The sequence below is a fragment of the Panthera onca genome, chromosome D1, assembly GCF_046562875.1.
Source record: "Panthera onca isolate mPanOnc1 chromosome D1, mPanOnc1 haplotype 2, whole genome shotgun sequence".
Classification (NCBI taxonomy): Eukaryota; Metazoa; Chordata; class Mammalia; order Carnivora; family Felidae; genus Panthera; species Panthera onca.
In genome coordinates, this window is record NC_138348.1 from 7,948,619 (window position 1) to 7,964,335 (window position 15,717).

Sequence of the window (15,717 nt, forward strand, 5' to 3'; positions counted from 1 at the left end):
AATGGAACATAGACAGGTGATAAAGTAAAATACGAAGACAGCATTACAACCTGGATGGAGGGAGGCACAAAACTGGGATCACACAGTGAAGATATTAGGGGGACCTGGGAGGCACAGGGGCTCCCCCACCTGCGTTGAAGCGGTAAAAAGAAGGAAGGCAACCTGGTAAAAGTGGGGTCAAGTTGAAACCTGAGGGACTGTCAGGAAAGAGGGACGCACTGGGCTGTACAGGTAAGCTCCTGGAGAGAGGAATGGGCTTAGGGGTCCCTTTAGACCTGGGTCCTGCTCTGCTCTTAAATTTCAGACTAGTAGCAGGAAACCCTCACTATATTGCGGTCCCGGATTCCCCTGTGCCTTCAGCCCTGCTGTCATGGGGAATCTGTTCTTCTGGTGGCTCAGCAAACCCTGAGATGCTGGAAGCCGGCAAAGCAAACCCAGAATCTTGGTATTCAGGAATACCAAGGGATAAGTTTAGGAATAAGTTTGGTTACATCGTGCCAATATCGGAGTGTTTATTTAAGGTTTTGAGACACTTAAGTCAATCGGTCCCATTTGATTTGTGAGGTGTTTTTTTTTTTTTTTAAGTACTCTCTGCACCCAACGTGGGGCTCGAACTCATGACCCCAAGATGGAGCGTCGAATACTCTACCGACTGAGCCAGCCGGGTGCCCCTGATTTGTGGTTTTAATTAGATCAAATGGCCGTAATAATTCCTCCCATCCCCGTACGCCTGCTTTTGCAAGGAGATTCAGCTGTTCCTCCCAATTAAGCTGTCACGCCTCGGGGCTCCTGGGTGGCTCAGTTGGTTAAGCATCTGACTTTGGCTCAGGTCATGATCTTGTGGCCTGTGGGTTCAAGCCCTGCATCGGGTGCTGTGCTGACAGCCCGGAGCCTGCTTTGGATTCTGTGTCTCCCTCTCTCTCTGCCCCTCCCCCATTTGTGCTCTGTCTCTCTCTCTCTCTCTCTCTCGAAAATAAATAAATATGAAAAAAAGAGAGAGATTGTGTCTCTTTTTTCATGTCTTCGAATCTCGGCTGGCCTTGTGACCCACATCAAACAAGAGAACGTGGTGGAAGTGATGTAGTGTGATTTCCTGGTCAGGCCTTAAGAGGCATTGCAGCGTCTGTGGTCACCCTCTTGGAGCATGTCCTTGAGACCAGCATGCCGTGAAGCTGCCCCTGTGTAGCCGATTGGAGGATAAGAGGCCTGTGGGGCAGAACCAAGGGGCCTGGCTGATAGCCAGCACCAACTGCCAGCATGGGAGTGAGGCCATCCTGGGACCCCCGCCCCAGTTAGGTTGTCACAGGCCTGAAGCCACAAGAGTGACCCAGGCAAGTCCAGCAGATGAACCTTCCAGCTTATCCCAGACCAAACTGCTGACTCTATGCCCTGGTTGTTGTTGTTGTTATTATTATTATTATTATTATTAATTAATTTATCTATTTGGTGGGGGGATTTCCATATTTTTTTAAGTTTCTTTATTCGTTTTATTTTTTTATGAATATAATTTGTTGTCAAATCGGCTTACATTTATTTATTTTTTTCATGCTTATTTATTTTTGAGAGGGAGCACAAGTGGGGGAGGGGCAGAGACAGAGGGAGACACAGAATCCGAAGCAGGCTCCAGGCTCTGAGCTGTCAGCACAGAGCTTCACACGGGGTTTGAACTCACGGGACTGGGAGATCATGACCTGAGCTGAAGTCGGACGCTCAACCCACTGAGCTACCCAGGCAACCCGCCCTGGCGATCATTTTAAGCCAGTAAGTTTTCAGTAGTTTATTATGCAGCAATGGATAACTGACACCGTACAAAAGGATCTAAGTTTATAAACAGCATTTGAACATTTAAGATAATTGATTTATGATATTTACAAGCGTAATCTATTAGTATATAGGAACTGTGTAACTGATTAGAAAAAAATATGTTTGGCTGGGGAGGGCAGAGTAAGGTGCGGGGAGGGACAGAGTGCCCTCATCCCACAGCCCCTCTCAGTGTGTAAAGAAAAAAGAACAAAAGGGGCGCCTGGGTGGCTCAGTTGGTTAAGTGTCTGACACTTGATTTCAGCTCAGCTCATGATCCCAGGGTTCCTGAGATTGAGCCCTGAGACCGGCTCTTTGCTGACAACACAGAGCCTGCTTGGGATTCTCTCTCTGTCTCTCTCTCTCTCTCTCTCTCTCTCTCTCTCAAAATAGATACATAAACATTAAAGAAAAAAGAACAAAAAAGAAAGAAAGCATCCTTGTTTGAAATACTTATATATATCCCTGTTAGATGGGTAGGTCTCCTCTGTTGAGTTTGAGAAGATCAGCTGTTTTATCTCTGTAAAATGTAGTTTAAAATCTATTAGGGAATTTAATTACCTAAGTTTGTAATTGGTGTGCATTTTTAGAAATTAATCTGTTGAACCTATGAGTTAATTAAATATTCATCAAAGAATAAGTGAAAGTAATTGTTCTTATTTTTATACAAAAATTAGTAGATTTATAAATAGAAAACTAGATTTGCAAGTTGCACTTGGCTGTTTAAGAAAAACGAGTTCTTTTTTTAATTTATAAGTTTAATAAATACAGTATTAATTTAAACACAAGCAGCAGTTGCTAGCTTTTCTCTGCACGAGAGCCCCTCTCCAACATTAGAGATCCTCAGCTGATGAAATCCGACACTAAAGCCCTGCTGGAAGATTCGGCATTCCGTGGACTTCCATGCCTTTCCTCCTGTGCATCCCTCTGCCTGGAATACCTCGGACACATACACATCTTTGATAGCTGGCATCATTTTACCTTTTTCAAAAGATCCAGCTCAAACTCCACAAGGAGGTCCTGCCTTGCCGGGGCAGAACCATGCTTCCCTGGCCACATCCACCCAGGGGTGTGGGGCCCAGGCCTCTCTTAGACCAGACTTGGGGGGCTGTGAGCTGAAACCTTCTCTATCCTGGCTGCCATGTGAGAACAGAGCTGAATCCCAGCAAAAGAAACAGAAGGACTGGTACAGATGCCCAGGGTGTGGACTGGTACAGATGCCCAGGGTGTGCCGGGCACTTCAGAGGCCTAGCTGTGGGGGATGTAGATTTCATGCTCTGTGCAGAAAGGCAGCCTCCTGATTGGGCACCAAGATTTTCTATGGCTGAGGCCCCTGTCTCTCCCTGTATCCTCTTCCCCAGACCACGCCAGGAAGGTACAGTAGGCAGACTAATGGCTCCCCAAAGACGTCCACATCCTCCTCCCTGGAGCCTTTTACATGGCAAAGAGGAATCAAGGTTACAGATGGAATTAATGTTACTAATCAGAAGACTTTAAGGAGGGAGCTTGTCATGGATTATCCTGGTGGGGCCGGTAATAATCACAAGGTCCTTGAAAATGGGGAAGTGGAAGGGAGTCACAGGCAAGGGCCACTATGGAAGCATGGTTGGGGACAGGCAACATCGTGCGCTTTGAAGATGAAAGAAAGGTGCTGTGAGCCATGGCATGCGGGTGCCTCATCCTAAGCTGGAAAAGACCAAAAAAAAAGCCTCCAGAAGGGAACAGAGCCTTGCTAACACCTTGATTTTTAGCCCAGCGAGACCCCTGTCAGACTGCTGTCCTACAGAATGTTAAGACAATAGATTTGTGGGGCGCCCGGGTGGTTCAGTCGGTTGAGTGCCCACTTCACTTCAGGTCATGATCTCGAGGTTCATGAGTTCGTGCCCCGCGTCGGGCTCTGTGCTGACAGCTCAGAGCCTGGAGCCTACTTTGGATTCTGTGTTTCCCTCTCTGCTCCTCCTCTCCCGCTCACACTCTGTCTCTCTCTCAAAAATAAGTAAACATAAAAAAAAAAAAAAAAAAAAGATAATACATTGTGTATAGTTTAAGGCACTACAGTTGCTGAAACTTGTTACACCAGTGATAAAAAAAATACATCCGGGGCAGGCGTGGGTGGCTCAGTCGGTTAAGCGTCTGACTGGCTCAAGTCATGATCTTGTGGCCTGTGGGTTCGAGTCCCGCGTCTGTGCTGACAGTTGAGAGCCTGGAGCCTGCTTCTGATTCTGTGTCTCCCTCTCTCTCTGCCCCTCCCCTGCTCATGCTCTGTCTGTCTGTCTCTCTCTTTCAGAAATAAACATTAAAAATAATAATAATAAAAAAATACACGGAGTCAGCCACATGCTTCATTTTTTGAATCGGTGACATCTGCGTAATTGCTTTCCGGACCACAGATGAGAACCAACCAACCAGGTCCAAGTCTGGGCTCCGACCCTCATCGGCCACGTGGACCGCCAGCCAGTGTTCACCCGTGCCCTGGGGCAGGGCTGCCTCACCTGGCCGTTGGGAGCACATCACAAGTTCATGGAGGTACAGCAAATGGAAGCAGGGCTCTTAGTTCAGTGCCAGCTGGGACCTTGCGTCCATAAATGGTTGCTGTCCGGGTTGTAGTTGGCAGTTGGCAGGGCCCTTCTTGCTTTGCTGACTTATAGGAGAAGTGATAAGTGGTGACGTGACCTCCATTCTGGGGGCCTTTTCCAGAGAGCGTGCAGGCCTCACTAGTGGTCCTGGAGAGTTGGGGACCCTTGGCCCTTCGTTCCTAGCCCCTGGCTTCTGATCTGCCCTCTCCGCCCTTGTCCCAGGCTGATCACCGCCTCCTCCCTGCAGGCAGGTCTGTGCTGGTCCTCCCGGTGGTGCCAGCTGTAACCACGCAGCTCACTGTGTGATCCTCCCCACAGCCCTGTCCCAGGGTTCTTGCCATGTCCCGCACCAGAGAGGCCTGGAGCACAGGGGCAGGTCTGCAACCAGCCAGACCTAAGCCCTGAGCCCTGTCTTCTCCTTAATTTATAGCCCTGGGGCGCCTGCTTTTGGCTCAGTCAGTAAAGCATGCCACACTTAATCTCAGGGACCTGAGTTCAAACCCCACATTGGGCGGGGAGCCTACTTAAAAAAAATTACAGCTCAAGAAGCGAGTCTCGAGAGGCCTGTGGACCCCAGTGTGGCGAGCTGGTCCTGGCACCTTCTCTGGGACCCTGGCTCTTCCTCAGGTTGTAAAAATACCTGTTATATTTATCAAATAATCTTAATAGCACAGAAAAACAAGCATATTTATATTTTAAAAAATCTATCGTCATCGTCTTGGTAAAAAATGAGAGAAAAAAATACAAAGAAAACGGCCCTCCAATTCTTCCACCGAGAACGCCTCCTGGAAATCTAATTTTCTGCCTTCCAATTCCACTGTGTCCACCCCTTGCCTCCCAGGCTGCTCTCGATTTGGCTCCAGCCGCGTCCCCGCCCAGCTGCCTGGGGAAAGTCGCCGAACCGGACCTACCCGTTGGCGCTGCTTGTCACCTCCCCCGGGCGGGCCGGGACCGCGGCTCCGGCGGAATGGGGGGCGGGATGGGGTGCGGCCGCGCCCAGGGTCCGGGGCGGGGGCCGAGGGCAGAGGCGGGCCCGGGCCGCGCTGGGGGTGGCGGGCGGCCCCACAGGCCGGGAAGTTGGCGGCGAGCCCCGAGGGGGCGCCAGGCCACCGCGCGACCCCCTGAGAAGCAGGAGCCTCCCGCGCGGCGCGATCCCGGGCGCCTGGAGCCCGCGGGGTCCGGGCGGGGCGCGCACGTGTGTATACGAGTGCGGGGGCCCGTCGGGCGGCCGGGACTACAAGTTCCAGGGTGCCCAGCGGCGCGCTCGGGGTTTCTGGCCGCGCGGCCCGCCGGCTCGGAGCCGGTCGCCGCGGGCGTGCACACACCACCGGGTCCCGAGCGGCTCAGGGAGAGACTCTCCCAGCACCGTAAATAGAGTCCAAGTGGGCGGGGAGCCGCCCCGCGCCGCCCGCTCATGTCTCTGCGGAGCCAAGTGTCCGGCCGCCTGGCACAGCTGCGCGCGGCGGGGCAGCTGCTCTGCGTCCCGCGCCCCTGGCCCGGCCCCTCGGCGGGTGCCACGCGGACCCGCAGCAGCGCGTGCGGTCCCCCCGGCGTCCCTGGGCGCCTGCGGCCCCGGCGCGCGGACCCCAGCGGGAGTTGGGGCTTGGGGGGCGGCGGCGGTGGGGCGGAGAGGAGAGCCGGGGTGCGCACCTGGGCCCCCCTGGCCATGGCGGCGAAGGTGGACCTGAGCACCTCCACCGACTGGAAGGAGGCAAAATGTAAGTGTCAGCAGGAGGGGGGCGCGAGGGGCGAGGGCGGCCCCACGTGGGCCTTCCCCGGCTGGACAGCACCCCGCCCGCCGCCTCTTCCACCCGGGAGGCCCGGGGAAGTTAAGGCCTCGTATGCCCCAGTATGGACCCCTCCACTCACAGCCACGCCCCCCACTCCCCCGTGCGCCCGGCCCCCACCCTGCAAACCACTTCACTCCGTAGGAGGTCCGGGCCCCCTGTCGGGGGTAGTGTGAGGAGGACGGCCTTACCCCGCCCGCATGGGTCCCAGGGCACCCCCAGAGATCATCCAGGACCTACCGCCTGACTCCGTTGTGCAGGAGGGAAACTGAGCTGCTAAGCCCAAGGTCACTGGGAGTTGGTGGCAGAGCTGACGCTGGGCTCCTGAATTCCCCATGCTTTGTGTAGCATGGTTTCTCAAGTGGTGGCATTTTAGGCAGAGTGGCAGGAAGTGGGCCGAGGGGGACAGCTCCGGGTCTGGGGTCCCACCTGGTGGGATCAGATGGCCCCCACAGAGTGGCCTCCCTGGGCAGGCCAGTCCAACCTCCACCCCGCCCCTACCCTGCAGGCCTGTCTCTCTGGGCACATGATGTAGTGCCCTTTTGCCCTCATCCCTGGCCTCTGGCCACTTGTGAACAGTTTCTGCCCCATTCCTGGGGGACAGAGGGCTGAGGGGTTGGGGAGAGGCAGAACAGGGATGGGGCATTATGTCTGTGAGAACAGTGACCCCCCCCCCCACCCCCCGCCCCGCACCCCCAGGAATCAAGCCATTTCCTACCGCTCCGGGATGGGTCGTGAGTCCTGGTCGGGCATGAGTCCCAGGGCTGGACTCTGGGCCCCCGCACAGAACAGCGAAGGGAGGGAACCCGGCCTGCAGAGCCCCAAATAGGCCGCCCAGCTGCCCCTGCCCTTCACAGCCTGCTCGGGAGAGCTCCTGTAACCATTCCTGGCTGGATCCCCTTTCAAAAGCACAGGGGAGGTGGCTCATTGGCTGGGCCCCTGTGGTGGAGTGGGTGCGGCCACCGGGTCTGGCGGGGTCTGGCGAGGCAGGCCTGGGGCTGGCCTGGGGTGGGGGGTGGAGGTAAAGGGAAGGCGCCTCTCAGAAGTAAGGTAGAGTTCAAGATGACTTCCCCCTGTCGTGAATAGTGTTCCTTCACCGGGATCTTAAAGCTCGGGCAGAACACTTGACTTTGCTCTACGCACACAGTGTCCGTCGTGCCCTCAGCCCTGGCCCTAGAACGCTGGTTAGGGCGGGGGGTTGGGGGAACTGGCAGAGACTCCTGGCACAGGGACTGTCCCCAAGGGGGAGCCTGCTTCCCCTTCCCTGTCAGAGAGCAGCAAGCCAGCTTGGTGGGAAAGAAAGCGAGGGAGGCAAGGGGCCCAGCCACCTGCTCCTGGATCTGCCACTATTTCTAGGATCCAGCTCCCCGCCCCCTCCCGTTCCCCGGTGCCCCTTGAAAACTTCCAGACCTTGTGAAGCTGACAGGCCAGGGATTCCCAGACTACTGTGGTGTCTCTGCTTGGAGCTGGGATTTCCATTCATTCATCCTTTTTTTTTTTTTTTTTTTTTTTAAGTATAGTTAGTTATTTTTAAGTACTCCGTGTACCCGACGTGGGGCTTGAACTCACGACCCCGAGGTCAAGAGTCTCATGCTCTTCTGACTGAGCCAGCCAGGCGCCCCTCATTCATCCATTTTTACTGAGCGCCTTCTATGCGGCCAGCACTGTTCTGCTGCTGGGATTCAGTCATGAGTGACATAGGCGAGGTCCCTGCCCTCACGAAGCTTCTTCCCTAGGGGCAGGAAGCAGTTGAAAATGTGGTCAAGGGGCGCCTGGGTGGCGCAGTCGGTTAAGCGTCCGACTTCAGCCAGGTCACGATCTCGCGGTCCGTGAGTTCGAGCCCCGCGTCGGGCTCTGGGCTGATGGCTCGGAGCCTGGGGCCTGTTTCCGATTCTGTGTCTCCCTCTCTCTCTCTGCCCCTCCCGCGTTCATGCTCTGTCTCTCTCTGTCCCAAAAATAAATAAAAAAAAAAAACGTTGAAAAAAAAAAAAAATTTTAAAAGAAAATGTGGTCAAGCCAATGGGGCGGTGCCAGACAGAGGTCACTGCTGGGAAGAAACCATGGCAGATGGCGCTGCCTGAGGTCCAGCGTTCAGTCAGGGGGCAGTGTGAGGGGGGCAGCCTTGCCCCAGGAGCCGCGGCCCCGGGTGCAAAGACCCCCAGCAGGCTTGTCGGGGTGATCTGTGTGTTTTAGTGAAATATTTTTGAAGCACAGGTTATCCCCAAATTCAGGCGCTTAAAACGGCAAACGACGGTTATTATCTCAAGTGTCTGAGGGTCAGGAACCTAGGGGTCGCTTGGCGGGGTGGTTCTGTGTGAGGGTTTCCAGGAGGCCCGCTGGGACTTGGTTACGGCCAAGTGAGTGAGGTGGCTCACTCACATAAAGTGGCCGTCGGCTGAAGGCCTGAGTTCACCGCGGGCCGGGGCGGGGGGGGGGGGGGGAGAGGGGGGTCTCTCCACGAGGCTGTTTGGGTGTCCTCACGACATGGCAGCTGGCTTCCCCCGGAGCACGTAACCCAAGACAGGGAGCGTGAGGCGACCAAGCCAGAAGCCACGGTGCCTTTCTGTGACCTAGTTTGCAAAGTCCCACGCCGACCCGTCTGTTTTATTCTGGGGCTTAGAATGGAGTCATGGAGTCTGGCCCAGATTCAAGGGGAGGGAAATTAGTCTCTACCTTTGGAAGGGAGGAGGCTCAAAGAATCCGAGGTATCTTTTTAAAACCACCACCCCCCGGGGAGCCGCTTTAGCTGGACTCTGCCTCTGATTGGGGTCCAAGCCTTGGTCCTCCTGGGGAGGCCCCCACACCTTTCCTTCATTCTGCTCTTTTTTCTTTATTGCTGTGTAGTATGCCATGGCGTGGACCTACCCCACTTCGGGTGCCCGTTCTGTGGGTGGGCGTTTCGTTTTCCAGTTTGGGGCTGTTGGGACTAACGCTGCTCTGATCATTCCCGTACGTGTCTTTGATGGACACATGCTCTCCTTTCTCTCGGGGATATACGGACATAGGCCCCCAAAGGCCCGTCTGTGCCTGAGACGATCCTCTCTCGAAGACTGGCACACAGTAACCAAGCTCACGGGAGCCTGATGGAGCGTCAGAAGGTTGACGAGGCGCTCTCGGAGGGAGATATGATCACACTGGGTCTGGAAACTCGCGGGTGCCTGGGCGGGGCCTCCTCTCCCCGTGGAACAGCCACGTGGAAGCCAAAGCATAGTCTGAGTTCACTCACTGAGAGCCTGTGCTCTTAGCTGCGGAGCTGGGTGAACGATTGCGGAAGCCGCTCCCACCGTCCTGGGCAGGCTGGGCAGGGCTTCCCTGCAAGGGGTGGGCCTGCCCACCGAGGAGCCCCTTCCTTGGGTGGTCGGTCACTCGCTCAGCGTTTCAGTCTCTTTGTAGTGCCGAGCGCCTGCCCCGGGCCCTGGGTGGGCGATGTCTCAGCTCCTGGCCCCATGAGTCCCCTGGACACATGGCCGAATTCTGCCTCCCTCTAGGTATTCTCTTCCTCCCTCTTAAGCTGACTGGCCACTTCTGTAGACCCATTCTCCCTCGGGGTAAGTAAAAACCACCAGGCTGGATCTCCCTGGCTAGGAGACGGTCTTTGGGGGGAGCTCTCCGTTGTATCTGATTTCACTGGCCAGAGGATAATTTCCCTAATTTAATTCCCTCAGTGATGGGAGGGGGCCTCATCATCCCCCCAGATAGTGCCTTTTTATCAGAAGATTGTTGTACTGTAAAGGGAGTTGGGCACGAGGGGACTTAAGGTTGAGCACTGGGGGCAAATAGGGGCTGTGTCCCCACAGGGTGGGGTGCAGCCTTCGGGAGAAGGGCCACAGGTCCTCCTTCTGACCTGCAGTGGGGGCAGAGCGAACTGCTAAAAAGAGGGTGGGCATTGGTGTCACCAGACATGGGCAAGCCCCATCACCCCTGCCTCAACGCTCCCCATGCCTCGGTTTCCCCATCTGCCAAACGGGGCCAACAGCACCTGATTCCGTGGGTCGTGCTGGGCTCGCATCAGAAACCATTTTGAATATGGTGGCCCCCACGGTGTCCCAAGGGTCCCCAGCGGCCCCCTTTCTTGCCACCCCTCAGGCCCATCTCCCCTCTCTGCTCTGTTTTGGCCACGGCAACACTGGGCCTGTGTAAACTTGTCTCCCTCGTGGTCTCAAGTGTTGGAGCCCCGACCTGTGTATCCTGAGCCTCGTTTCCTCTCCGCAAGCTAGCGCTCGCCTGTTCTGACCCCGCTTTTCACTGGGAAGGGGACGAGGACTAATTTCAACCCCCCGTGGGTTTTCACGCAGAGTGGATGGTTTCTCTGATTTGATGACCGAACTGGGGAAATCCACAGGCACGTCTGGGAACGGGGGGGGGGGTGGGTGGGTGGGGGGTGTCTTCCCCCACCTGTCTTCTGGGGAAGCGGCCTTGGCATATCCCAGCACGGGCGAAGGCGCGGGGGCCTAGGGAGGGCAATAAAGCTCCGAGGTGCCTCATGCCCCGTCTGCCCGTTGCCCGTGATTTTGATGAGGCCCTGCTCTTGGGGGACATTGGGCCCGGGTGATTAATGCCCCTGCCGCTGTGTTCCCTGAGCCCCGCCGTTATCAGCCCCATCCACCCAGCTTTCTCCAGAAGAGGAATCTCCCTCTGCGCCAGCCGGCCCTCACCTTTCTGAACACCGTCTAGCAAAGTGCCATAAAGACACTTCTTAAAACACATCATTGAATTCCCGTTCGCCCGCTGCACTTTATGGCTCTGGCACAGGCTGCTTCCTCCAGCCCGGCTTTCGTGCCCGAGAGCCGCTGAGCGCTCCGTCCGGGGTCAGGCCTCCCCATCAAAATTTACTGCAAACATCTTTTTGCAACACCTGTCTCACTGAGCTGTGAAATACTCTCGCCTCTCCAAAAAAGAAAATTAAAACGTGTGTTATACATCTTTTATAAGGAAAATAAAACTCGCTTGTGCCTTCAGTCTGCATCCGTCCTTCTGGCAAAAGGAGGAAGAAAATGTTATAAATGTGTGGGGCTTCTCTGACAGCGGAAGCCAAGGCAGTGAGGATGACCCTTGGTCCCTCGGAGCCCGGGGGGGAGTCACCATTGGCTTCTTCTTCCCCGTAAATCAGAGACCAGCGCCGTGTGTGGTTCCTCAGGGGTCCGTCAGGTCACAGCCTCGCTCTGGAGATGAGGACGTCGTGCCTCCCACGCTAGGTGTGTGCCTGGGGACCGTGAACTGGAAGAGACAGGCTGGGAGGTGGAGCCATCTTTTGGATTTTGCTAGAGGGGGCCGTGCGGGCTGCGCGGGTTGTGGGCCCCTCAGACTGGGCCCCAGATACCGGGGAGGACGGTGTCGCGAGAGCCTTGGCCTGGGTCCCGTCCTGGCTTGCCCAGCCAGAGGGACTCAGCACACGGGAGTCCTGCAGGGTTGGCCCCGGTCCTGGCTGGCCAGTCCCTCCAGTGTCTCAGCAGGCTGGGAGAACCCCACGCTTGGGCGTGCCAAAGCCTCTGAGCAGGGATATCTTTGGTCTCAAGCGTGCAAGATGACAAATGTGGGCACCCAAATAATTCACAAAGTTCCTCTTCGCCTCCACGTTGGAAAAGAAAAGCCCTCCCCCCCCCCCCCCATTTTCGTCCTGTTTCGCTTTGCGCTCTTCGAGTCTCCGCTCGCAGGAAGGGCCGTGTATCCGCTCTGCGTCTTGCATTTTGCAGCTTCCAGACGCCCTGACAGCCCCTTCTCATTCACGGCCAGCCTGCCCGCTCCCTATCCCAGAGATGAGAAAACTGAGGCTCAGAGAGGGCGAGTGACCTGCCCGTGAACGTGATGTCGGGAGGTCGTGAACTCAAACCCAAGGAGCGGCTTGGACCAGCATGTTCCTTCCACTGTCTCTGTTCTTCAGATGGGAGATGAGCCGAGACGGCGGCCGCGGCCTTGCCTTTGCTCTCTGGTCCAGCTGTTCTAGATCTCCCTCCATTTCCCCACCCGAATGCTGTCTCCTTCCTCAGGGCGTTTGCCTGTGTTGTCTCCTCCACCTGGAAGACTCTGTTGTCTTAGCAAACCCGCCCTCAACATTCAGGTCTCAGCTCATTCATTCATCGGTTCATCCCACAGATGCCCATCGGCGCTCACACATGCCATGCCCTGTGCCAGATGGTGGGAATCCAAAGTAAACACCACAGATCCCCAAGTGGCCAAGGTCAGGAGAGGAATAAGGCATAGCCAGTAGGGGAGGGGCTACTCTGGGGGTGGGGGAGGCAGCTGGGAGGGGCCTGTAAAGGAAGGTCAGGCAGGGGGCACAGCAGGTACAAAGGCCCTGAGGCAAGAAACAGTCTGACTGCGGGAGGAACTGAAAGGAGATTGATCTGCGTGGACTGCAGAGGTGTAGGAGGGAGAGTGGAGTGTTATGGGGAGGGAGGCCGTGGAGGAGGTTGGGGGAGAGGCGTGGCTGTCATGTGGGCCTTGGTGGGGACTTGCAGTTTGAACTGAGCTTTAAGTGGAGAGAATTCTGTTCCCAAGGTCCCTGGGCTGCTGTGTGAGGAACAGGCAATCGGGTGGACGTGGGGAGTGCATGGGCAGTAGACAGCTTCCAGATGGTTCTAGGGAGCAATGAGAGCGCCTTGGCCCCTGCCGGGGGTGAGCAGAAGGCTTGGTTTTGGGGGGTATTGTGGGGATAGATCTAACAGCCTGCAGCTTGATAGAACCAGGGGACTGGGGGAAAGGAAGGAGCCCTGGTTTGGGGGTCCTAGCGGAGTTGGGGGTTGTTCACTGAGAAGGGAGAAGAGTGAAAGAGAGAACAAACCACTTTTGGGGGGAAGGAGGATAGGACTCTCGGCGGAGAGATGAGGGGCTGGAGGTGTAGCCCCGGGACCATTAGCCGAAGGAGGGTTTTGAATGCACGGGATGGATGTGAATACCAGGGAGAGGGTGTAGATTAAGGAGGAGGGGAGGCAGCAAGGAGACCTTAGGGGTGAGTGGGGTGGGAGCCAGGAGAGGAGGGATCCTGAGGGGAAGGGGGGATGCTGAGTGCATACAGGAGGACAAGAGAGCCCCTGCATGGGGCCATGTGACCTGTGTGGTGTCTCTGACCTTGGCCTTGGTGAGACCGGTGAGGGCTCAGGGGAGCAGGAGAGGGAGGAAGTGGAGACAGTGGAGGCGGGAGACAGAAAGGAGGCCTCGGCTGCAGGGTGCAGAGTGCACGGTTGAGGGAGGGTTTATGACCTTGAGACACGAGAGGCCATGAGGGGGTGTCTGAGGGCAGAGACAGGACAGTCCAGGGGAGGAGGAACCACAGGAGCCTCTGGGAAGTGAGCAGGCAGCCTGGGCTGAGGGAGGGCGGGCCAGGCAGGGGCCGTGGCCCAGTTCCCAGCCTGCGGGAGGAGGCAGCATCTTCTGGATGTGGGGGGAGGGTCCTTGGGAAAGGGGAGAAGGGCGAGGGGGAGCAGCTGGGCCTCCAGGGGAGGCGATCAGGAATTTAGAGGGAGCCTTCTGTTTCGCCACGGGATTTTCTCTAGCAATTCTGCAGCCTCTGGGGCAGACCCGAGGAGTCAGAGGTACCTCCTCCAGGAATCTGTCCCCGCCTCCCCTCTGCTTGGTCAGGCCCCAAAGCTCCCCCTGCCTCCCACCCGCGAGGCTTGGTGCATGGTGGGTGCTCAGTAAATATTTATTAACTAACTGCTCTGCATTCAGACTATCAGGCCGCGGCAGAGCCTGGATGGAGCCTGGCCTTTGCTCCACAGTCTGTCCTTGGCTCAGTGGTTCTGTCCACCAGCAGCTGAGTGCTTTGCTATGTACCCGACTAGGCCTGTTCTGCTTTTCTTTAGAACAGGAGGGAGAGATTTCTGGAACCCCCCCCCCCCCCGCCACCCCCTGCTTTCCCGAAGAGGACAGCCAAGCCTTGGAGAAGCACTTCAGCTCTTTTCCAAATACCAACACCCTCCCCCCAACACACAAAGAAAGGAGCATTTATGTGGGAGCCCTTGACCTGTTACTCAGATTGTGCCCGGGGTCACATGTCCAGCGGGGAAAGCAGCCCCTTGAGAAGCCTGCTTCCCTCTGGGTCCTCCCTCCAGGCAGGGAGATGGGCTGGGAGCATAGAAACACATTAGTGACGGAGGGGACTGTCCACACTGGGTGTCATCCACGGTCGGATATCCTTGGCCCCTTAGCTGGCGGTGGGGAGAGTTTGTAATCTATATCTGGCGAAAGCATTTTTTAAAATTTTTTATTATTTATTATTTTTTTAATGCTTATTTATTTTTTGAGAGAGAGAGAGAGAAAGAGACAGAATGTGAGCCAGAGAGGGGCGGAGACAGAGGGAAACACAGAATCCAAAGCGGGCTCCAGGCTCTGAGCTGTCAGCACAGAGCCCGACGCAGGGCTCGAACCCACGAACGGTGAGATCATGACCTGAGCCGAAGTCGGATGCTTAACCAACCGAGCCACCCAGGCGCCCCAAGCATTTTTTTTTTTTTGTACTTTTCATTCTTCGTGACTTACTTATTTTATAACTGCAGATTCGTTCCTCTTAGTCCCCGTCACCCATTTCCCCCATCCCCGTGCCCCTTGGCCCTGTGCCAACTGAGGCAGTTTCTGTTTTGGTTTTTAGATTCTACATATTAAGTGAAATCATGTCGTACTTGTCCTGTTCTGTCTGACTTATTTCACTCAACATAACATTTTCTAACTCCACGCATGTTGTCGCAGATGGCAAGATTTCGTTCTCTTTTGTTCCACTGTATACATCAACCACATCTTTCTTACCCGTTGGGCCATCCAACTTTGGTTGCCTCCGTGTCTGGGCGACTGTAAATAGTGCTTTAGTGAACGTTAGGGGGCGCGTGTATCTTTTTGACTCAGTGCTTTCATTGGGTAAATGCCCGGAAGTGAAATGACCGAATCGTATGGTATTTCATTCATTCATTCATTCATTCATTCATCATTCATTCATTCATTCGTTATCTCCACCCCCCGACGCGGGGCTCAAACTCACGACCCCGAGACTAAGAGTTGCATGCCCTACCAACTGAGCCAGCCGGGCGCCCTCGGTATTTCTGTTTTTAATTTCTCAAGGGACCGCTGAACTGTTTTCCACGGTGGAAGCCCCAGTTTACATTCCCACCGACAGTGCACAAGGGTTCCCTTTTCTCCACGGCCTCGCCACTCCTTGTTATTCCTTGTTTCCTGTCTTTTTGATTCTAGCCATCGTGGCTGGTGTGAGGTGACATCTCACTGTGGCTTCGATTTGCATTTCCCTGATGACGAGTGATTCGAGCAGCTTTTCGTGTGTCTCCCGGCCCTCTGGATGTCTCCTTTGAAAACCGTCTATGCAAATCTTTTGCCGATTTTTAAAAAAATTTTTTTTAACGTTTATTTATTTTTGAGACAGAGAGAGAGCATGAACAGGGGAGTGTCAGAGAGAGAGGGAGACACAGAATCTGAAACAGGCTCCAGGCTCTGAGCGGTCAGCACAGAGCCCGACGCGGGGCTCGAACTCACGGACCGCGAGATCATGACCTGAGCCGAAGTTGGATGCTCAACCGACTGAGCCACCCAGGCGCCCCTCTTTTGCCCAT

At 55.5% G+C, this 15,717-nt stretch overlaps 1 protein-coding gene across 1 annotated transcript in view; it reads left to right on the forward strand.

Annotated features, from left to right (window-relative positions):
* Positions 1-5,642: 5,642 nt before the first annotated feature.
* The window catches only part of MACROD1 (mono-ADP ribosylhydrolase 1), a 143,620-nt gene continuing 133,545 nt past the window's right edge, over positions 5,643-15,717 (forward strand). Inside the window, 3 exon segments of the mRNA XM_078433604.2 lie at positions 5,643-5,919; positions 5,921-6,001; positions 6,004-6,094. Coding sequence (XP_078289730.2) covers positions 5,791-5,919; positions 5,921-6,001; positions 6,004-6,094 — 301 coding nt within the window. The 5' untranslated portion in view covers positions 5,643-5,790.